Here is a 25,017-nt window from a genome sequence, read left to right as displayed (position 1 = left end):
TTGCCATTGTTGGGCTATGTGACACTTGGGTCTGTAAATGGTAATGATGATGTCTGCAATTTAGCTTGGACAGCTATTAAAAGGTATTTATGGGTATTACGAATCGTACGCCTTCAATTTGCGTTCTTATCTGCATTTCCGAGTACGGAAGTTACGTGATTTCGGGGCGTCTGCAATCGAAATCTGTGCAGATAGCTTCATATTTGTCTAGCCAACGGTTTCTGGTTCGATAAAGACTGCAACACGAAGAGCGAATATCATTTGTTGTGCAAATAAGAAGTAAGTAAACAAAAAATAAAGACAACTTGGCTTAGAGCATGGCATTTCCTCATGTTGCACCAGCAACACTTTCTCTTTCAACAGCCGAGCCGCTCTTCGATGCTTTCTCTTTGCAGCGAACGCTCTCAGCAAATGTTGCCGCTGCTGTTGCTCGTGTTGCTAGCAACATGTTGCGACGCTCATCGTCGCATCACGTCGTTCGCATATTTGTTTTTTTGGCATCTTCGTCGCTTTGGCTTGGCTTAAATTGTTACCAAACGCTTAATGATCTTCAGTTAAGCATCGAACTTTTACCAGACAAGTCGTGTCTGCGGCTAGCAATCGACTGACGACTCCGCGGCAGCCAACGCTCACGGAATACTAAATAAAACAAAAAGAGTTGAAAACCCAAAACAAAAATAAAAACTAACTGTATTTGCATAAGGCAAATAGAAAACGTTTCAACAAAAACGTTGATTTCAGTTTTGTGTTTTTTTATCGCCATTTTTGACAATTTGGAAAATTCATTTCGTGTTTTGCCTTGCAATCAAAAATAGTGCAACGATATTTAATTAATCAAAATTAAAGGAAACCAAATTTGAAGACAGGAAAAACCTTAAAATATTAAGTCAAGTTAACTTGGGAAATTGGTGTGAATCATGCGAGTTTTGTTGACTCTTTGGGGCACTTTGTGCCTGTGGACGATCGCGGCGAATGCACAAGGATTTATTCCACCCAATGCGGTGCAACATAATGGAGTAAGTCCTATGAGAAATATGTTCAAATATAACTATAAAATATATTGAAATATTAACTAAATAAATTGAGAAAAATTTATTTTACTATCAACTAAAATATATATTCAAAAATTTTTTATTTAAATATATTAAAGCTAATTTTAATCTAATGCAATATATTCCAATATTAACTCAAATATAGACTGAAATTCTATTTCAAATATTTAAATAAAATATATTGAAATTTATATATATATATATTGACATATATTTTATTGAAATATTTTAAGTTTTAGTTTATATTTGAAAAATTTTGATTATATTTATATAAAATATATTTCAATATATTAATTAAAAAATTACAAAAAATATACTTTAATATTAAAAAAAATACAAATTGAAATACATATTAATTTTTTTTTACTATATTGAAATATATTTGTTTAAATATTTAGTTAATATATATGTAACATAAAACAAAATTGCTCGGAATTTCTTTCCATTCCTGCACAGTGGCTTTAAAAAGCTTTTGTGAAGCAAATAAAATTGTTTGAATAAGTTATTTGACTTTTATATTTTTAAGGTTAAACCCCTTTCAATAATAGTTAAATATATTTTTTTAATATATAATATAATCATATAGTGTATATTTTATTTATTTTCAAACAAAATTGAATAAGGTTAGCACTCTCTAAAAGCATAGCTTAAAATAGATTTTAAATAATATATTTTAAGTCCCATTCATTTTTTCTACTCAATTTTGATTCAAATATAATTGTATTATTATTTTGATATCATAAATATTAAATGGCATTATTATACACTCGGACAATTGCTGTTGTGGCTGCCAACAAATTGAGTTCAAAGCGAACTGTTCCAGTTAAGCATAGACAATGTTTATAAACAAAAAAACTCATAACCCAAATATGTGCCAAAAGCATCATCGATATGAAAGACATAGCAAACAATTTATAACTCAATTTGCATTTCCATTGAATGATATGCAAATATTTATTGTGAATTCTAGTTGTGAATACTATTTGAAGTGGAATTGACACAGTTTTTAAGAAAGTTGCCGCAAAAAATGGGCCAGAAATGCCGAATGGCTAAAAGATGCCCAAATAAATATGCCAATAAACTATAGAAACGAACTTGCATTATGCAACATTAGCTTGGAAAATTCCAAACATTCCAAAAACAATTGAGAGACTTGCACAAAGCCCATGGCTAAATTATTCCATTATTCAAAATATTTTCATAGGCATTTTCATATTAATTGTACAAATATGCAACTGAGTTGCCTCAATGAACTTTCCCTTTTTATATATATACATATATATATTTATATCTTCTTCGTTGTTTTTTGAAGATGCAAAGGAAGCGAAGAGTAAAAGCCACAAAGTCATGACAACGCTTAAAGCCGGAGATGATAAAAAACCTGTTCGCTTGAAAAAAAAATATATAAAGATATTGAAGAAGCTGAACTGAGTCAAGTCAGCGAAGGTGTTTTCAGTTCTTAAGCACAAATCAATAGTTAGGTCAGTTACAGCCCGATATATATGTATATTTAAGCAGACTGCTATGTTAATTATCATTAACTGCTATGCTCAACCTAATTGTTAGACATTAGCTATTTACAAAAAAAAAAAAAAAATATATATATATATATATATAAATATCTATCTATCTAGCTTATCCCTTGCTATTGTTGTTATTGCAGCTTTTGTTGTATTTTGTTTGTTGGTCAATGTGGCATTTGTGGCATCCGCTGTTATAGTTAGTTTTCACTTTCATGGCCTCAGCCAAACTTGCCAACTGCCAGCCGCAACAATTTATGATATTTCCAATTTGATTGTCATTTTCGCTCTTTGTTGTTGCTGCTGCTGCTGCTGGCTTTGATTTGCGGATGAACTAATGTCCATAATTGGGATTTGTTTCTTCTGCTCTGTTTTCAAAAACCCAACACTTTCGTTGCGGCGCATATTGCATAAACGTATTTTCATAATATTTGGGGTAAAGACCAATTTTTATGATACCAAAACAAAAATGAAATTTCAGCTTAGTCAATAAAAGGCGCCGTTAAAGTCAGTTGAGTTTCTCAATTTGGGAAAGGGTTGTTAAGGCTTTTGACTTGCTCAAAAAGTTGTCATGGAAACTTGTCTGCAAAGATTTTTGTATTTATTGAGAAGCTTACATATTTCGATTTTAATTAACCAGCCTATATACATTTCACTCCAAGCATAAATTATCTGCAGCACCATATGAAAGCTCAATCAACCAAATGCAATATTCTACTTCAATAATATTATTGAGTTGTTGCCGCACAATCCTTTGGCACAAATTGCTAGCTGATTTCGTAATATGTATTATATCATAGCAAATCGCATGCTCAATTACATTTTCAATTTGTTTGACTAAGCAGCACTTCCTGCCCCGAACAACAACACTCGGCACTCGGCACTCGGCACTCAGCACTCAACACTTTGGCTTTATTTCCATTAACTGTTGGCGCTGTCCAATCAAGCGCTTCATCAGAGTCACAATTTGGTTCACTTTTCCACGTGCGCCGAATGAAATTGAAATTGAAATTGGAATTCGATTTAATTCTCAACTAGCGACAGCAACAACTGCAGCAGCAACAGCTCAATCATGCTGGGCCAGTCTCAACTAAATGTGAATCGAGTTCAAAGTAAAATCAAAACCGAGGGCTAAGCGCGCGAAGAGCTGCCTAATTGGCTTTGCGTCTGATTAGCGTTCAATTACTTGATTTATTTGTGGGCTTCAATTTGATGCATTGCAAAGCAATTGAAATCGATTTGACGCCATTTGATTTAGTGTGGCGCCTGTTAACGAACTTCAACTAACAAAACCGACGTCGTATCCATATACAATTTGTATAATTGGGCGCGTGGGCTAGTTGAACTACTCCAAAATTCTAGTTGCCAGGCAACTTTCATTTTTTAACACACAAATCCATTAACTGTTTGTCACAGCAGCAGCAGCAACAATTTATGTTTTCGATAAATATGCAACCAAAATATATTTGTATAAAAGATCTCTCGATTGACCCACTTTCCACATAACAACAACAGCAACAAAACCTGCTAGAATGACAAGCTCCGCTCTGCAACAACACACGCGCAAAAAAATATATAAAAAAATAAAGAAACAACAAAATCAAAAGAAATTACAACTTGAAATTCATACAATAAATCGCAAACAGGTTGAAGGGCCTGTCAAGCGCGTATCTCGCAGATACAAAGATACACAAAAGTATCTTAAGCCAGTTGCCGCTGCCTGCAGCACTGATTTCAATGTACCAACATAACTGCTGCTCATTATTATCATCATTATTTCTCTTATTATTATTATTGCCAGCAGCCAATTAAAGATGCTGAAGCTGCTCAGCCGTAAGCCTATTACAATGCTAATGGCATATAGTTGACATAGACCCAGATATTTATAGCCTGCATTTTATTTAGCTATTTCAAAAAGATGTCTTTAATTTCAAATTGCAGAAATTATAATAAAATAAATGTAATGTTTATTAATTGCGAGGCAGCTAGACTCATTATGCACTTACTAAAAGAATCCTAGGCTTTCTTAACTCTTCTTGGCTTCCTCGCTGCCAACTATTTAATTATATATTCACGCATCTCATACACAATCGAAAGTGAAAGCAAAAAATATTGAATATTGAGGAGTCAACAGAGATGTGTAAAAGCATTAACAAAAATTTAAATTAAGACGAGAAATTGAAAACAAAAAACACCAAAAAAAGACGCTAAAGCTATGCCAACTATTTGGCAGTGAGGCGACAGAAAAGCCACCGTAACATGGCAAACCAATTGGACGCTGGGAGAGCATTGGACATGGTTTAGATGATGGGCGACAGATGTTGCCTGGATTGTTGTAAGGCCTGAACAGTTGTTGGCCGTTGCTGGTCTGTTTGTCGGTGGCAATTTCTGTTTACACGACGCAAAAAGGCAACTGCAAACGCAGAGCTCACACACACACATGCACATACTTTGATATCAGGCACAAAATTAAGAAATACCAAAAACAAAAAGGCAAAAGCATCGCATAAAAGAAACTCCAGCGTCAGCCGACAGCCACCAGCCGACTTGGTCTTTAAACTGTGACCAGTTCCTGTACGTGGACAAAAGGAAGATGATGATGTGGCTAAAAGAAAAAAAAAATTAAATAAAAATACGAATTTTATTTTTCTTGTTTACCAAAAACTTTGCAATGGGTTGTTGCCTGTTGTAATCGCAGGCCGTTGCCGTTGCTGTTGCTGTTGCCACAGCCAGCTTATGTCAATAGACAGAGATAGAGACAGCGACAGCGGCAGAGGCAGAGGAAGAGGCATAGACAGACGGCAGCAATCTGGTCTGACACGTTTTTCTTTGCAACTTGGCAACTACCAAAGTCTCCTATTGGAAAATTGTGCAAGCCAAATAAGGCAAACGAACAGCTGCACAAAAGGTTAAGGACAATGTCCAGCAAAAGAGTTCAGCTAGAGCAGAAACAATCTGAAGAAAAGCCAAAAATGAAACTAATACAAAGCAAGCTATGACAGCAACACTCTGAATTTCTTAGAAGTTGAACACAATTAAAAATAATTCCAAAATAAAATAGAGAAAACATATATATATTAGCTTTCAATTAGTTTTGCTATAGCTGTATTATAAAGCAGTTAACTTTCGGCCTCTCTTTGCGCTTCTCATAAATCAAATATACAGAAATACAAAATTAACTGTCTAGAAAATATATATAACTTGTCATTACAATAAAGATAAAGTCAATATAGCCTCTAACAGTCCATCATTAACTATGAAATTTACCTATCTATATTTACAAAAGTAGAAGCTAATTCAATGAAAGTCCCCTCTCACACAGCCACTCTCAAGCGTCCAGCAATGATTTCCTCATTTATAACTCGTCTCCCTCAATTATTAAGCCATTATGATCTCTGATCTACAACCTGTATTAGTTACGCCCATATTTATATTAAAATATCTATATATATATAAAGACACACATAAATTGTGAGCGAAAAATTTCACATGGCCTGTGGTTGGGGCAGCTCATTAATGCTTCTACTTTGGGGGCAGCTTTTGGACGCTGGGAAAAGAAAGTAAAAGGGTCTGCGACATAACTCATCGCTGGTTATTGACAGGTTGCACGGCGACGCTTTTTCTCTACCCGCGTCTCCGTCTCTTCATCTTCATTTAATTTTGTTTTTTGTTTTTTTTTTTTTTTTTTTTTTGCCATCTTCTTTGGCATTTTCAACAAATTTGTTGCGAGTGCATCATTAATATTGGAGGCTGGGGCTCAAAAACCAAATGAGTTTTGCCATCTTTTCGCCCAGGTCCAATTGGACGATGCACGATGTGCCGCGGAGGGGAGCTGATGAATGCCGCAATTAGTGCTGCAATGTGCAGTAAATATATCAGAGTGCAAATTTTACCCAGCAGCGAGCGCAGCAAGGCAAGTGTCAACTTCCGCATTACTCATACGCCATGTGAAACGGGTTTTCATTTGCAGTTGTTGTAGTTGCTGCATCTTCTCGCCATAACTCAACACAAATATGGCCAAAAAGTCAAACGATCCTCGTCGCCGGTCACGTAAGCGTTCGACCAAGCCCACAGACCCAGACGATGCTGCTGCTGCAGTTGCTTCTCTGTGGCATGCAGCAACTGGTTGCACTTTCGTTTTTGTTGTTGCTGCTGGGTGAAAATGAAGAAGCGTTTGTTGCTGTTGCTGCTGCCGCTGCTGCTGCGAGAGAGTTCCAAAACAAGATTCAAGCAATGCGGCCTCAAAGATCTGGCTGGGTCGGTCGCTTGGGTTGGTTGGCCTGCCTCGAAGATGTTGCAAGCCAGCGCAGCAGTTGCATAATTTGTTTTTGTTTTTCTACAACTGCCTAACATGGCAAGCTGCTATTGCTGCTGCTGCTGCTGCTGCTGTTGTTGTTGTTGTTGTTAGTGGGTGTCCAAGCAGTTGCAAAAGCCAGTCTATCGATTTGCACTTTGAATTCGCGCCAAACAATTATTTAATGACATTTTTGCGGTCTTTGACGTTAAAAACATAATAAAGATTTCAATAAAAAAGAAAGCTTTCAGCAAGCTACAATAGAAAAAGAAAAGCGTTAATTTTTAAATAATTTGTAGAGCTTATGCAATAGTTAGATGAATATTAAATATATTAGAAATAACTTCATAATCTGTGCCTGATATAATCTCAGAAATAAGCCCATAAAACTTAAGCTGATAATTGATATTGATCGATTTTTCAGCCAAGCTTCGAGCTATCGCAAAACACAAAACTTTCATTATAAAATAATGCAAAAATATTGCACGAATTGAGGTAATTGAAAAAAAAAACTGAAAGGTGAAAGGTTATTTGAGTAGATATTCAAATATCCAAATTATGTAGCTGGCTAATGGATGTTGTTCGATTGCTGCAGAGGGGGTGGCCAAGAGAGTTACTCAAATTATTCGTAGCACTCGCAAATTTCTACTCTACATTTCGTAAAAGTTGCTTTGGAGCTTTTAAGCGATTTTCACTTCGATGAAATCGAAAGCCGAACTCATATTTTGTCGGCTTGCATGCTCAGCTGATGCACTCAAATGCGCAGCAAAAACAAATTAAAATGTGTTATTCGCCAACTGTGGAAAATGCAAGAAGCCAACAGGGAATGGAAATGAAAATGGAAATGGGAATGGGCATGGGCATGGAATGGTTGTTGTACAGTGAAACAACAAATAACTAAACCCCACACAGAAGAAAAGCTTCTGCGCCGCACAAACTCAGCGAAGCTTGCAAAAAAAGTGTTTTTCTGCCAGCTGAAAACTGAAAGTGGAAGAAAAACCAAGACAAACACAGAGGCTGCAGCTGGAGTAGGAGTCGTAGTTGTAGCTGTAGCTGGGGCTGCAGCGAGGGCAAGGAATGGTAGCTGCTGTCAGTTGGTCGCCAGTTGGGCACAGTCTGCTCTGGCCGCAGTCTAGTGTGAAGTGGGTTACAAATGTTGGCTGGGTGGAACAGCCAGGCAGGCGCCAACTGCAAGCGAGCGGGTGCTTTGACTTCTGCGTCGGCGCAGCCGTGAAATGGGCGCTCAACATGTGTACCCAGTGCTAAAGCACACAGTTACATCAGACTTTTTAGTAAATATGATAATTGTACTTCAACATAAACTTAGAGTGGCGAAGTCAGCTTTGCAGTTCGGCTGGACAAATGTTATGCAAAGATACACGTGATGCAAGAGTAGAAAAGCAAAAGACTTGAGCTAAGGATGGGACTTAGGGGACTGCTAGATCCAATGCAAACCTAAAGAAAGTGAGACCTGCAGAACGCAAGAAACACAGATAGATACAACTGGAATGACAGCTTTACAGATACGTGAATCAATGTGAGTGCTTCAGGCACAACGTTGAAGAATGCATTTCAGTGTTAAGAAAAGGCAGAAGCTGACGTAAACAAAGAAAAGACTTGAGTGCAATAATTATGGGCAGATAAGGCTAGGCATTCTAGACAAGCATTAAGTTGAGCCAGCACACAACTATCTATTACTCCAATCACAACTTCCCAGTTGCCCATGAAATTGTGCAGTTTCCCATGAGAAATTTCAACTGAGGCAGGCATTCTGTCCAATCATAACAGTCAATTTGCTAAACAGTTCGCTTGCTGGCCCGGCCCACACGGGTTATTAACCCGTTTAACAATGGTCAGTTCGCTCGTCGAGTGCGATGACAAAGTCGCGTCGTTCAGGCAATTGTTAAAAACTGTCACGAAATGCGCAAAAATGCGAAAGTTTACTGACTTCGAGGCATAAGCTTTGACTGCTTTGACTTATGCAGTGCATTTCCACTTACTGCCGTTGCCATTGTGACTATGGTCAGGCCACAAAGCCGAGACATCTACAAAACAAAACTAATTTGCATGTCGGGGGACAGCTCTTAATAGCGTTTCGCGGAAAAACGACGCAAGTGCAGAGTTTGCGTGACCAGCAGCCAGACACGAGAGCCACAGCAGCAGCAATTCCAACAACAGAGTTGAACAGAAGCGGCTTTAGGAGCCTGCCTGGTTAATTAGGCTGTCGATATGATCTGAAAATGACTTAATTGTTGAGCTTTGGCAAATAGTGTAAAAAAAATATATATATAAATGAAAACGAAAAGAATTCTGTTTCGTGTTGTCAGATTTCGACTTTTACCTTGCGCACTGCTAACCTATAAATTATGAATTCCACCTGAAGAAATATGCACACAAAAGTTTTCATTTCATTTCGGCAAACAATGGAGGAGCTGCAATTGACACAGAGTCAGCCAGCTCCAGGCGGGCGGCCGAGCGGCCCGAGGCTTGAAAAATGCAATCGCATGTTCAAATGCATTCAACACGAGGCACAGTCAAAGCAACTAAAAAAACTTCAACTGCGGCTAATGCTAATGTGTAATTAATGCATTAAAATGAAATTTCAAGAAAGATCTAAACCGTAAAGTTGCAATTTAGGTATGCGAGCTGCGGTTTTGGCTGAGCGACTGGAATGCTTGAGTAAGAGTTGGAAACAAAGTAAATGTTGCAGCCGGGAAGAGCCAAGAGACTACTTTGCTTTGCTTTTATGTCTGATAAATGTATATAACTTTATAATCATATCGTGGCATTTATATATATATATAAATTTTCATCTATAAAATTGAAGCAACTATGGAAGATCTAATGAGCCAACTGGCTAAGCTTTACTTTTGTGTCTATCAAATATATATTTATATATATCTTTAAGCTTTAGTTTCATATCTGACAAATATATATATATCTTTAAGCTTCACATTTATATGTATGAGATATACACATGCATCTATAAAATTCAAGTAGCTATTTAAGATCTGAAGACCTTTTATCTCAGCAATGTAAATATTAATATAAAGAAAGGTCACTAGTATTCAAGACAGCTTATAACAGTAGTAGTAGTAGCTATATATTGCAATAATTTGTCTTGAAAAGTCTGCCCAAATCTATCGATTCACATTCTTTGACTTTTGCGCACATTCAGCTCTCTCGCCACAAATCCCACACAAATGATTCAGCCTCAAAGTCAACTCAATATATGAAATTTCTAGTTATTCGTAAAGCTCGACAAAGGTCAAGTTTGCAACTCATCTGAACAAATATTGTTGTATAGCTCAGCATATAGAGACGAGGCTTATTTGTGACCCATATTCAATATTGGACGTGGCGTTGATTGCAATCGAACGCCTCAATTGAAGTGACAGCCCGTGAGATGAGTGGACAAATAATCAGCATTGAATATCTTTGAATACAAAAGTAAATACGACTGCACGTACTATATAAATAATACATATATTTTTGCTTTTTGCAAAGATTGTAGAAAGAAAAAAAAGCAAACATTAAAATAATGCTTAAGAGTTATGCAAAAGGCTTCGCAGACAAATGCGCTAAACTAGACAAAAGACTGTATAACTTATTGTGATGAGAGTTGAGAGTTTGGGCGTGTTGGCTGTGTCTGTCAATGAAACTATATTTAAAGTTATGAAATTTGAATTTCTGTCGGCGCCAGATGAATGCAAAATGTGCGCCGAGGCAGCGCACTGAAAGCGTAATTGTTGACGGTTCTCTTAACTTGGCCATTGTGTTTACGTTTTTGGCCAACGCTCCAGCCCAAACTCGAGCGCGAAAGTGAGGCATATAAATCTTGGCCAACTGTCTGCTTCAAACAACTGAAGCTGCACAAAAGACCAACTGCAGATACTTCGTACAACTGGCCAGCTGAAGATACAGATACAGATACACACGCGAGACACGCAACGTCGCGTACTGCGTGCGCTAAATTTATTGAATTGGAAAGTAAAATTGCAGTTAATTTTTTGTATATATCTATTTAAATTTATTTCTACAAATATATTAACCGCGGCTCTAATGTGCGCCCAGCACGCAATTTGTCTTGCCATAATTATGGGTATTTTTAAAGGTTATTATTTATTATTTATTATTTATTATTATTATCATTATCATTATTGTTTTTAGTTGTTATTTGTGGGCTGTTGACTTGCAAATTGTAAGCGTGTGTTGTTTCTGTGGCTGTTGCTTTTGCTATTGTTGCAATTGAGTGTTTGCTTGTCAGCTTGATGAAGTGTTAGATCTTTTATGATGTTTCAATAAGTGCTGAGTTGAATTAAGCAATAATAACTGGGCGGAAAAACAGCTTGAGGATATTTGTGAGCCACTCTGTACTTTTTTGTGGTGGTTTGAATTGTTTGCTAACAGTTAAACTGAATAATTTTAAGCAAGTCGACACCTTAATTAACTTCTCTGTTAAGCTTTGCTTATATACACATCTTTAACTCTGACAAAATTGCATTCAGCTTATCAATATAACTATTTTATATGCATTTCCTCATCTCTTCTATTTTTTATGTTTTAAATCAATATTCTATATATATCATATATCAATTTATATATATATATATATATATATGTATTTGACCTAATTACAGTGTTATGTCTTATTGATCTACTACAGAAACCTACTTATGCATATGCACTTATCTCATTGATTTCAGTATAACTTCTCTTTCTTTCTTTATTTCTCTGTCTCTCTCTTTCTTTATCTGCCTCTCCTTCTCTCACTTTCTTGCAACTATAGCCTCGTAGATGGCGGCTTAGCTGCTATACGAGGCTCTCAGCATCCAATGTAGTTTCTTTAGTTGTACAGTGGTTTAGTGGGTACAGCTCTGTGTACCTGTTGCGGTGCTCCATGCTGTCTTCTAAAGCCAATATGAAGGTACGGAATGGCATCCCAGTTGTCAGTACTTGTCCAATTTACGTTCGAATACTTTGAAGAGTAGTTGCCAGTACTCTAATAATCTGTCGATACGAAAATCACAGAGACCAACGTTTGGCTGGCAATAAATTGAGGCAACTTCTATCGCACCAATGGATGCAGGCAGACTACTAACTGAGATCTGCATTGTTGCACTAGAAAATGAATAATGTTGTGTGCGCTATTGTTGCATATTTGTTTAGTGGGGTACTCATGAGTTTCTGATGTTAACATGAACTCAATGTTCTTTTTTTATTTGCGTGATTTTAGTACTGGAGTAAAGGCCTTCAAAGCAAACTCTTTATGCCTTGTCCTCCTTAAGCTGTTAGCAGCGAAACTCCAATTCAAACTTTGCCAAATGCTCTATAACGATTATGATCTTTGAGTTAATACTGCAATATCTTTTCGACTTTGTATAATGAGATAAGACTTTGCGTTGATACTGATCAAACGATCTAGAGAACAGAGTCAATTCTTATTAAAATTCTCTAACTAAACATAAATATGTAAACTCTAATTTTTTGTATGCTTTAGTTTGCTTAGATCACCTTTATGAACTTTCTAACTAGCTGAACTCTTGCACTGCGGTACTTCCCCTCTTCCTCACTCTCTCTCCCTTTGTTTACTTCTTTTTCTTAATATATCCGCTAATCAAAAGCCGTTTCTTTCATGTTTTCCTTCACAGCTTAGTTAATAACTCTTTCTCCAAGACGAAATCATCTCAAGCAGACTTGAAGTAAACAATTGCAATTAACCATTTGAACATTTAAATTAACTGGCACATAAACCTCGATTTTCACATGCAGCTTAAGCCTGACCAACAAAGCCAAAAAAGTGGGTTTATTTAAATTACAATTGCTGAAAAGCTGAAGCGCTCAGACAGATACAAAGTCGACGCTAATGATAGCATAAATCTCGCGTGGCTCGTAAAGTGTCGGAGTGTGTGTCAAATTAGGCATGCCACACACTAGACACTAGAGATATGCAGGTAGCAGCAGCTAGTGGCCACAACAGCAGCAACAGCAACAGCAGCAGCAGCAGCACCAGCAGCGCGGCGCGTAGGTGTTGTCAGGAAACTGTTTGCAGCTCACTCTTGGCCATTGGCATTTTAGCCCAATTCCAGCTAATTTACATGCCACACATTCAATTAGTCTGCTCAATGCGCAACACACATTTCGCCTGCCACTTCTTGTGGCAAGCGTTAACGTTTCTGATTGCGTTAATTGCTAGCTGCAACATGTTGTTGTTGCCACAGGCAACACTTATGCAATCTGCATGCTGCACAGGTTGCGCCACAGCATTCGCATCTTCCAGATGCAAAAGTTGCCATTTACCAACTGCTGCAGCAACTGTTGCTCAAATTGAAGCCAATTTGACAAGCAAAACCAACTGTTGCTGCTGCTAGTTGAGCATCATTTTCCTTAAGTTTAACGGAATATATCTGACAGTTGATTGAAGCTATTCAAATAAACTCTGCAGCTAAACTGAGCAGGTTTTTATCTATATTCAAATGTGATTGATTAGACTGGAAATATTAAAAATAATAATATTTGAAACTAGAGATTCTAAGAAAGCTAACTTACTATTAAATAAATTTTATTTTTATTTTTAAATAAATTTGTATGGCTATATTCTTATAGATTTGGCCAATAAATACATTAGACCCAAACACCCTACCACAAATGATTTGAATGTAAAGCTTTTAGCTTAGGCAATCAATTGGCTTCCAGTATCAGCATAATTTCAGGAAACATATGTATTCAACACTCTAAGAAATGGCTAAGAAGTGCATTAAGCCATATCTAAACCTAACAAAAGTTGGCTTTCATAGTCTAAGCCACAGCATTGACTATTTTCTTAGCCACATTCTTTAGGCTTATTCCACTGCAGAGCTTCAATAAAAATAAGACCCAACTAAAATTGCTGGCACTACCTCAATTTTCACTTGTTGTTGTGAACAGAAGAAGAAGAAGAACAAGACAAATTGTGCTAATTTATAAACAGTTTTACGAGCATTTTCCTACTCTAGCATCGCTTGCACTGACGCGACGCGACGCGACGATAATATCAAGCACAACTTTTGACCAAGTTTCTTTTTCAAAGCGTTTGGTTAAATAACTTTTGTTGTAGTTGTAGTTGTTATTGCTATTGTTATTGTGGTGCTTACAATTGTTTCTGTTGCTGGCGGCAAATATCGTTGTTGCTGCTGTTTTTAGGGTGGCTTTCATGTGACCGACTGGCGTTGCGCCTCTTGGCTTAACTGGACGCAATTGTAGGTGTTGCTGAAAGGCATTTTTCGCTGCTGCTTCTTGCCCCTTTTTTAGCCAGAAAAATTTCAGTTAATTACACAATTTTATGTAAATTTCTCTTTCAGTTGCTGTTTCTGTGTCTGTTGTTGCTGTTGTTGTGCATTCTTTTTGTGCGGCCACGAATTAATTACTTATTTGCGTAGAGCGCAGACTATTTTGTAGGCAATTAAAATGCCTTTAGTTTCGGACAGGGCTTGGTTCGCTAACTGCAGCCATTTGTCGATACAAAAGTGAAAGGCCAATTGCCAAATCTTCAAGATTGGTCAACAGGCAACACCAAAAACCAAAGCAAACATCAAATGCTTATTATGCACATTTTTGATGCCGTGTGGCAACGGCCAATGAGGCGGCCAGTTTGCCAGTTCGCTTTGCCAATTGACAACAGATCTCAGGCTGCTGTTGGCTCTCGGCTGTCGTCGTTCTTTGCAGATCTCCATTTAAATGCATATTCATTGCAGATTCAATCAAAATGATGTGTGCACGATCTCTCAGTTAAGTTCGGGCTTTACGATCTGCGATAAGCCATTGAGTACAAGTTGAGTCACTGTGATTTAGATTAACAGCTATTACACAAGCTATCGAATGTGAGGTGGAATGAGAAAATGATTTTTCAACTCGCAGCTCACGTGCAATGAGAATGAGGTTGGCAGAGGTTTGTTGGTTTGATCCAATTGGATAGCACATAAAATATTAAGATTTGCGTGTATAATGGATAAAGCAATATAAAATGGAATTAGTAGCAAATGAGAGCAGAGTTTGTGTGTTAAGCTAGCAGAACTTTCAAGAAACATTTACTGCGCTCTCAAGAGGAAAAAGACCAATGGAATCGCCATGGAGTTACAATTGCAACAAGCAGCAACTGCAGATACAACATTCATTACAAATATCTATTTCAACTTCAGGTTGTTAGAATGTGCAAACGTGTGAATAAAATATCGAGAAAAGATTCACGAATGAAGCACAATAAGAGTGTCATAATCAAAGCAAGAGCATGAAGAAGCCTATGAAATATGTAGCCAGAATTTCATTAAAAAAATATATACGTGAGAACAAGAGTTAAGAAAAAATTTTGTTCATAAGCAGTAGATATACAAATTGAACGAGTTGTCATGGAAATACTTACCTAGCTGCAGCAGTTCATGCACGCCTTCAGCTACTAAACGTGACTGAGTTTAAGCACTTCGCATTGACAGACCCAATAAATCAGTTAGCTTCAATTATTATTAATAAATGGATTCAAATCTACAAGTACATGCGATGACAGCAGTCAACAAGCTTTATTCAGAGCAGCCAATTAGCAGGCCCAAAAAAATAATACAAAAAATGAACTCAATTTAGCACCAAACACACAAAAAATAAGCTCATTAATACTGACCAAAAAAAGAAATCGGTTCTAGCACTGACATGTGCATCTGTAGATTACAAAATATGTCTAGAAGGCAGCTGCGCAGCCTCAGCGCTAACTGAGCAGAAAGAACCTTGAAATCTCCGCGAGTGTCCAAAAATGCAGGCGCCCTAGAAAAAAGAGACCCCAAAAAAAGAGAAGAAATATAAAAACAGCTAAAAGTAGTCAAGTCAAGCGCCAAAGAAGTAAACAAAAATCCAATTCAGCACAGCGCAGTGCAATGTTAGGAGCGGGGCCTGTACAGGAAATACGAAAGGCAGCCGCCGCAGCAGCAGCAGCAACTAACGAGGCCAGCATTGGCTAGTCGCACAGTTTTTGGATGCCATTGGCCGACGGAGTTGACGACTTGTTGGCCTGCAACTGAAGTTTGCGTACCTGAAGTTTTTTTTAGCTCTAAGCCAAAAGCATTTACTCATGGCCCATTGCGCAACAATACCGTTAAGTGATTACTTTGAAGAATTTATGGCCAAGAGGCAATTAATTAAATAAGACAACATCCAGTGTGGACTTCTACCACTCTCCTGAGAGCTGAGGCGAGCTTAGAGATGTCTGAGAGCGCATTACGATTCTGATTAACATATAGCGCATTATAGCTCAACAAGTGTACGCAAATCACTTTCACTCCAAAGCCACAAAAGCGAGGCAGAAACAGAAACAAAAAAAACCGAAAAGAAATTTCGATTTTGAGATTTCGCTTTCGTTTGACCGACTTAACATTTTTGTTTCTGAGACTCATCTGGCGCGGCGTTAACTAAACAATTTCTGTGCTGTTGTTGTTTTTATTGTTTTTTATTGCCGATGTGTGATGCGAAATCAATTATGAGTTATTAACAAATTAGCCGAAGCTAAAGAGTCGTGTAACTGACAGTTATAACATTATGACTCCACGCCCTAATACGGACTAAGAAAAAATGTTTCTTTCAAACTTGTTTTCACTTCTTCTCTTGCGGCTACTTCTGCCGCGTTTTCTTCTACGTACACGTTCCCATCTTAATGTCTGATCTTTATTCATTAGCATAATGCTCATTTGATATGACAGCTCTAATATGCAACGCTTTCGTAATAAACAAAAAAAAAAACACCTTTTAGGGCTGGGCTTTACTTTCTTTGTTGTCCAAATAGTTATGTTATTTATCGACTTTAGTTATTAGGTAAATGTTATAGACTCAGCAGATAAATGTGTGAAAAGAAAAGTGAGCTTATGAAAGTTATGCTTTTCCTTGCGGTACTTTTCGACCTAACCTAACTTTATTCGTTGACCTTCGTAAAGATTTGAAAAGCGAAACTGATTGTAAAGTTGAAAGATATACAATAAACTAGATATATATAGTGGAAGCCTTTCTAACTAAATAGAGAAAGAGTATGTAATAAAATTAACCCATCAAGCTAAAGACAAAAAGATTTGCATGGATAGAAATAATTCAATTATCTCACATTTTTCTGATATCCCTTCAAAATGATCTCAGTGTCAGCATTCAGCTATCTTCTTTGTGTAATCACATACATTAATTATGATTTTTTAACAATTCGAAAATATTTACAAAAGAAATTAAAAATAAATCAAAAGCAACTTTTCCCTTACTCACGAAGATCCAACCAAAATGCGCTATAAATAATACGAATTAGAAATGAGACAAAAATCCATATAGAAGCAGATAATATTAGACAAAAGCTTTTATAAGCAGACAGACAAATGGCTAATTCGTTCGACCTCATGAAAATCCCAACTGCCAATCATTGAAATCAAATTTCACTCGAACAGACAATCAAAAATGTGAAGATTAATTGTCTTTTGGTTTTCGGACATGGCCACCGTTTTAGCTGATGCTCTGATCATTCGGTTAATTTCGAGAGACTCCAACACTTCTCTGATTGTCACACAATTGACACCTTCAGTCAAGCAACAACGGCCCACTACAAACCACATTGCAGCGCTAATGTGGGTCTCGTGTTGGCATGTGACAACCACAACGACCGACAACACAGTTACACCTGCCCCGGTATATAATATACAAGGCGCATGCGTAGCGCCCATTCATGAGACGGCCGGGCAGGGCAGGGCCGGGCACGGAGTGGAGAAATGAAAGCCGCTTTGCATGTGTGAGCCGTGAAATTAACATGTTTGCAACGTGTTCCATGCCCCATGAAATATGACGCAAAATTATGGAACCCTTTCAGTTGAGAGTTCATTGAGTCTGTACAAAGCCAGCGTCCGGCAAGTTTGGTTGGCTGATTACAGTGCCAATGCTTATGGGCACTTGATTGATGACTGATTGATTGATGTTTTCACCAGCTGTGCAATTTGTCAAAAAAAAAAAATATTTTAAATAAAAAAGCGAGGGAAACTTTTATGTCGAAAGCCAAAGAAAATCTTGAAAGAGATATCTTTTGTGTGAAAAATATATATATTTCATTTTTAGCAAAAACAGATGCCCGGAAAGTCATTGAACGCCAAGCCACAAGGTCTTGAACTCAATTTTAATAGATTAGCTTTCGGTTTCGGTTAATATCGACAATTGTAGACTTACTCAAGTCGATATCCAGTAAGAGCTCTCTAGTAAAAGAGTGCTGCCGTACCAGAAAAACTGAATTTCATGTATAAAATCATAGGAATAAGCTTTACAAAACTGTTCTCAGTTCAAGAAAAGAATCAAACTGGCGACAATCCGCAAAGTCCTTTGGAAATCCGATTCACTCAACAATTTTGTTCGGCTTCACAGCCATACAAAATAAAAGTGAGAAGCTGCTGCTGCTGTTGCTGCTGCAGTATGTGGGACTGTTGCATAATCAGCTAACGCGAATGGCAGCTTTGACGGCGGCGCCGATGATGAGCTGCATCATTAGCGTCAACAACATAATTACAAGTACTATGCGAAAAGAAAAAGCCACTGGGGCTAGCGTCGACGGGGAACAGTGGAATAAATAAAACTTTGAAAATCTTGCAGACGCATCCCAAATGTCGCAAGATAATGCAAAAGCCATAAGATTTATGGGCTCCGAGCAATGAAAATTATGCATGCTGCTAAGCATTTTATAAGTCTTTGTGTACCTCCTTATCCCTCAGCCAGCAAACACCTGCATACGCTGTCCGCTCATCTTCTCTGGTTGAATAACTGTTTATCTTCTTTTTTACTGCGTTTTGTTATGTCTCTCTTTGTGCCGCATCATTCCATTTTATTCCAATCCAACTGGAATGCGTGTGCGGTGCGTATGACAAGCATTTTAAAACTTACCTCAGACTGCTTAAGTTTTGTGGAAGATCCCAGGCGGCGCTTTACAATTGCAACAATTGAAAACAAAAGAAATGTTGGGTATTGCAACACAACTTTTTTCAGCAGCAGCAGAGCATCAATTGTGCGGAAGCAAATGGCGTCAATCAAATGTCTCAATTTGTAAACTGCGACGCAATTTGACGGCTGCTTCAAGATCTCTCTTTTGAATTTATCTTCAATCATAATTCCGACACACCTTGTTACATTATACACTCCCAGCTGATTATATCTTTATTATCTTACATTTATTATACTTAAAAATATCTTACCATTTCAATAACAAAACAAGCAAGCGCCCAGGACGATACTCTATCCTTAACGCAATAGTTATCGATAACTCAATATGCAACTCAAATTGGGTCAAGGCTAATAAGCTGATTAGATATATTGCAAGCAAGGTTAATTGGCAGAAATCATTCATATTGTATTTCTGACAAAGAAAATCTCACCCAATCAAATTTTAGTAATAATCAATTAATTATTTTGTCCACAATTTGTTTGTCAGACACACGAAAGGAGACAATTAAAACAAAAACATACCAACAATAGAATTGTGATCAGCATACGCCGTCACAGTGAATAGCATAGAACAAATAATGAGCGCAACTCGAATTGAGTGCGTCTTCGTCTACTCTTTCGATTTCGAAATTCGTAGTTCACTTGAATTGAGTGCGTGTTCGTGTGCTCCTCTTTCGATTTCGAAATTCGTATTTCCCTTGGTAAGCGGACAACTTTAATTGTTCTGCCTTTCGCTTGGTCTCTTTCTGTTTACAGTGGAATGCAAAAGAACGCAATAAATTTATTTACTATGACGTCACTTGCGTACTTTCGCCTTACTTTTGCTGTAATCCGGTTTAAGTAACATAATTGCGGACAAGTTCATGGCTTTGACTAGTTTTTTCTTCACTGACTTTGACTCTATTTTTTAAAGGACTCCACGGTCGACGCACTACTGTTGTTGTTGCTATCAAATATGGAGCAGACATTGGCCAACAAACAAAACTGGTTCATATGAACGATGTGGCGGTTGTTTTGTGGCGTTGAAGAGGGGAACCAGCCCACTTTTGATCAGTCAATGAATAATTTTCTGTTGCCAGTTTTCAATTTCGTTAGCGATAAATCTGGTTTTTGCTTTGGGAATTAATGTCGATAGCGAGTTATGTAACAACATGTAATACCGTTATTGTAAATGGTCATTACCCTATTTGTGTCATGTGTCTATGTTTGCTGCTGTTCATTTGATGCAAATTTATTTTTATTACCAACTCCTACAGAAAATAGCAACTATATGCCATGGTTAAGATATCTAATTTATTAAGCTAATATTTGCTCAACCTAATAAAATCATGCTTATTTCTTACAGCCGCCGCATCCGCATCCGCATCCCCATCCATTCCATAATGGCCATCGTCGTCAGCTGAATCTGCAGCAGCAATATAATCAACAGAACTTTGTGCAAGCTGGCGTGGAGCTACCCATTCCTCCGCAACAGCAGCATCGTCAGCAGCATACACACCATCATCATCACCACCCACAACAGCAGCAGCACCACATCCAGCAGCCACATCGCTTCTCGCAGCAATTCCCGCAGCAGCAACAAGTGCAACACCAGCAGCAACAGCAAACTCCTCACATTAATCAGCAGTTCCAGCGCTCCACGCAAACCCAACTGCAAACTGCGCCACAGTACCCGCAAGCACCACTGCAACAGCAACAGCAACAGCAGCAGCAGCAGCAACAGTTGCCCTCAACTGCCAGCAATCTTGACCTGCACCATCAGAACTTTTTGGATTTGCGCAACTATGCTAGCTCGCAGCAGCAACAGCAGCAGCAGCAGCCCCTGCGCCACAAGCAATTTCCTGACTCACGACTACAATCGACAGCATTTCCAGCTCAGGCTTATCAGCAGCAGCAACAGCAGCAGACACTGCCACAGCAACAGCAGCAATTTACTTACCAGCAACCCCAACAGTTTGGCCAACAGACCACACAGAAGCTACCCAGCCTAGCGCCCGTGCCCACTTTCCAGACGTTGCAGCAATCGTCGTTGAACTATCAGCAACAACAGCAGCAGCAGATACAGCAGCAGCAGCAGCAGCTACAGCAGTCACAACAGCAACAACTGCAGCAACCACAGCAGCAGCAACAGCAATATGCATTGACACCACAGCTGGGTCTGCCTTTGCCGCAAATCTTTAACAATCTGCCTTCGACAGCTTTTCCTGCTCAGCCCTCTCGTGAGACTTTCCAACAACAGCAGCAGCAACAGCAACAACAGTTCCCCCAACAACAACATCAGTTCATCAGCAATGGACCGCAGGCGCAGCCAGCCGATCAGGAATACAAACAGAAGTTGATACAGAAACACGAGCAATTCGTGGCGAAGCAGTACGAGAAGTCGCAGCACAAGGTGCGCCAACAGCACGAGGAGTTCGTTGCCAAGCAACATGCCATCAAGCAGCATGTTCTGCCCACCATCATTAGCCAGCATAACAACTATCCACCACAGCCACAGTATGTGCAACCGCCACGTGGCCGACCCGTTGCCCATCCCACGGAATACAACCAATTCAACAGCGCTCTGCAACAATATTACAAAGAGCATCCTACAACAACCACCACAACCACTACAACCACCACCACCACCACAGAGGCTAGCACCACGCCCAAGAAGAACATCTACTCCCAAGTCAAGGCGGAGCTGGGCAAGTATAGCACCACGAAGCTGGGCAGCAAAAAACCCGTGAAGACAATTGCACGCGAGGATCTGCTTAAGCAGCTGAAGGCGGCTTTGTCGGAGGCGCCTCAACAGCCACTGACCGGCAATAAGACGTACGATGAAATGGATCTGGTGCTGCCTAATGGTCAGCGTGTGCAGGTCATACGCACCACTGACCCAAACCTCGTGCAAGGACAACAGGCCTATTCTCAGGATCAGCTGCAGGCGCTGCTGGCACAGCAGGCGCTCGGCACGGAAGCCAAGCTTAGTCTCAGTGATGTGGCGCCAAGCAAGAGTAAGGATCTGGTGCTGCCCGGCGGTGGCAAGGTGCAAATCTTACGCTCACCCGATCCACAGGAATCAGATACGCTACCCACTCAAGCACTGCCCGGCGGAGTTGACTTATCCAGCCTGGCTGCACTGTACGGCGGTGGCGCTGGTGATATCCAGGGCGTGACAAACGGCGCCAACAGTATTGCCAGCTCAGCGGTCATCACCTCCGATTCGGATAGTCCACCCACACTAGAGGAGCTAGCGAAACGTGGTCTCATACCCGATGGCTATGAAATCGAGGGATTGAGCTCGGACTCTGGCAAAGCCACGCCAGCACCGCCCACAGCACCACCCAAGAAGAAGGCAACATATGTGTATCTGGAGGAGCAGGCCGATGGCAGCTTTAAGATCCAGGGCGTCAAGGCCAACGGCGAGAAGGAGACCAAGCAAACGGGCGCCGAGGTCGAGAGCATTCTGGAACGCATTCGCAGCGGAGAGATTAAGCTGCCTCCATCTGTCTATCGCTTGACACTACCCAACGATGAGGTCGTCGAGATTAAGAGCGGCAAGATTATACAGACCACCACTACGACAACGACGCGCGCACCACCCAGCACAACCACAGCTAGAATAGTCTATACAACGACCTCCACGACTCCAGCGCCCTTCGTCTCGAGGAACACGCCCAGCAATCATCGCCAGTATCATCCATCGCGCACATCCACCACAACCAGCACCACGCCCATCAGCACTACCATCACCACCAGTACGCCCTATACGCCCCGCTTCACGGGTCTCTATGAGAGCAGCAGCACTGCTAGCGCTGCTGCCGCCAGCTTGATACGCACCACGCCTGGACCCGTCTATCACGCTTCACCTGTCACTCAGTCACCGTATGTGGGCGGCGTCTCCACACATCTGCCGGTGGTAACGGAGCGTCTGTCGGACATTACGCAGACGCCAGAGCAACAGACGCCCCCACAATATGCCGATGCCTTAGTGCAGGAAACTGAGAATACAGAGAAGGCTGCCTCCACAGGTGGCGCGTCGGTGCTCTCGAACCCCAGTGAGGATCTGCTGCAGATACTCAAGAGCAATGGACTTTTCGCCATGGCCAAATATCTGCGTCAAAGCGGCCTGGACAGCATACTCAACGAAACGGGTCCCTATACGATCTTTGTGCCCACCGACAAGGCCTTCAAGAATCTGCTCGTCCAGCTTGGTGGACCCGAGCGGGCCGAGGAGAAGTTCCAATCGAATCCTCGACTGTTGAGTGGCGTAAGCGGTGCCTCAATCTAATCTGTTTGTATACTCACCTTTATTGCCCTTTGCAGCTGCTTTTGCATCACGTCATTCCTGGCGCCTTTGAGATCGCCACTTTGCAGGACGAGATGACGGGCGTGTCCTTGGCAGGCACACAGCTGCGCGTCAATCAGTATAATATGCACGATCAGGAGTGGAACGATGTTACTGTAAGCCTAAATTTAGATAATGAATCCCATTACTGGGATGGAAAGCCAGTCTGAAGAGTCGTGGGGCGAGAGCTTACAATTATGATATTACGATGAGATGATTTGCTGATAAACAGACAGAGAGATTGATTGATTGATGTACTCTTCACAGCCCCGATTGGCAGAGCTAACTGACTGAAAAGCAGGCTGAGTGATAAACCTTTTGGCCGTCAGATTGATTGATGTAAGCCATCATTCATAGCTGAAGCTTTAAGAGCAAGCGACTGGCCCAGCTTACAATAGCTCTACAATATGATTGACTGACTGAGTGATATGTAGAGGGACAGGCAGACGCAGGCAAACTGGCTGATAGAGTGGCTGAATGAGTCGCTGACAAACTGACATAACTGATAAAGTGATTGATGTTAGAGCTATAAGAGTAAGCCAATCGATGCTGTGTATAGGAATTTTCTCATATGACTAAATAATTGACTTATTGAAAAGGAGTTTTAGTCTTTTATTTAGCATGATAAAAACTTTTCATACATTAGAAATACATTTGCAATGTTTCCTCATTCCATTTTAGCTCACCACCATTAATGGAGCAATGGTTGTGCTGAACAAGAAGGACATTAAGATACCGCAGGGCGTGGCACATGCCGTGGATCGTGTTATGTTCCCCCTGCCCGTGGGCGATTTGCTGCAGACATTGCAATCGGATCGCGAGGGTCGCTTCTCGAACTTCCTAAAGATTTTGTACACCTCTGGCATGTCCGAGAAATTGCAAGGCAAGGGTAAGAACTATGGCACTTACGACGTAAAGTAATAGAAATTAATTAAACTTCCCTTGCAGGTGTCAAGACGTACACAGTCTTTGCGCCGGTGGACAAGAGCTTTAGCGAACTGGACTCCGATACGCTGGAGAAGCTGTACACAGACAAGGAGGCAGCCGAACAGTTCGCCATGAAGCACATTGTGCCCGGGGCACTCTTCTCGGCCGGCATGCGCTTCTATCAGGTGAAGGACTCGCTGTACACCGGCAAAACGGTTGTGCTGCAAAAGACCTCAGCTGGCAAGATCAAGGTGAACGATGCCCAGATGGTCACCTCCAACATACCAGCCACAAATGGTGTCATCCATGCATTGGACGGCGTGCTGGCGTAGAGAAGCTCGAGCCTGCGACTGCAGCCCCGCTTTGATAGTGGGCATTGGTTTTCTGTTGCAGCTTCTTAGTCGATTAAGTTTTTTTGCGTAATTTTTGTTTTGGTTGCGTCGACCAAACTTTTCGGGGGGTAATTTTCTTTGTAGTTTACATACGAATCAGCAGCAAATTGTTAGTGAAATCTTGCCACAAATATCGCGATCGTCTACAGAATTGGTGCAACAACAATAATAACAACAACGAAATATTAGCAGAAAACAAAAAGTTTTGGTGCTTCCATTAAGGTTATTTCTGTATTTTCTTCTTTCGCTTTCATAAACAGTCATTAAAAATAGAAATAGTTTAATTTAAGTGAAAGAGAAAAACGAACAAATACCAAGAGATGTGTGTACAAAAGTTATGTTTTGTTAAAAAACGCGAGGGGAGGAAAGAAAATGGGTTAAGATTAAGACAGTTTTTATATACATATCTAATTTATTGTTTGGTCGTGAAATCCAATCTAAAATTATTTACAATTAAGAATTCTAATTAAGACAATGCGAAGCGTTATATGTTTTATATAAGAAGTATATAAAAATAAATATTAAATATATA

At 39.7% G+C, this 25,017-nt stretch overlaps 1 protein-coding gene across 2 annotated transcripts; it reads left to right on the top strand.

The window, feature by feature from the left end:
* Positions 1 to 917: 917 nt before the first annotated feature.
* Positions 918 to 24,769, top strand: LOC111600424. Of its 2 annotated transcripts, none has more exons than XM_023316507.2 (5): positions 918 to 1,016; positions 20,182 to 23,088; positions 23,145 to 23,282; positions 23,848 to 24,055; positions 24,115 to 24,769. In XM_023316507.2, the coding sequence occupies exons 1-5, from the start codon at positions 918 to 920 to the stop codon at positions 24,423 to 24,425; spliced, it is 3,663 nt and encodes a 1,220-aa protein (XP_023172275.2). In that variant the 3' UTR covers positions 24,426 to 24,769. The 2 variants fall into 2 exon arrangements, with proteins under 2 accessions (XP_023172275.2, XP_023172276.2); XM_023316508.2 differs by lacking the exon at positions 918 to 1,016 and adding an exon at positions 20,035 to 20,114.
* The last annotated feature ends 248 nt before the right edge of the window (positions 24,770 to 25,017 follow it).

Source organism: Drosophila hydei, unplaced genomic scaffold, assembly GCF_003285905.1.
Source record: "Drosophila hydei strain 15085-1641.00,03,60 unplaced genomic scaffold, DhydRS2 tig00008124-arrow-arrow-pilon, whole genome shotgun sequence".
NCBI classification, from domain to species: domain Eukaryota; kingdom Metazoa; phylum Arthropoda; class Insecta; order Diptera; family Drosophilidae; genus Drosophila; species Drosophila hydei.
This window is presented reverse-complemented; position numbering and strand designations above follow the sequence as displayed.

Excerpts from the sequence above, each read along its gene's own strand:
- LOC111600424 (XM_023316507.2), top strand. The coding sequence starts at position 918 with ATGCGAGTTTTGTTGACTCTTTGGGGCACTTTGTGCCTGTGGACGATC. Across the intron at positions 1,017-20,181 it reads ATGCGGTGCAACATAATGGA|CCGCCGCATCCGCATCCGCA; the intron begins GTAAGTCCTATG and ends TATTTCTTACAG. Across the intron at positions 23,283-23,847 it reads AGGAGTGGAACGATGTTACT|CTCACCACCATTAATGGAGC; the intron begins GTAAGCCTAAAT and ends ATTCCATTTTAG.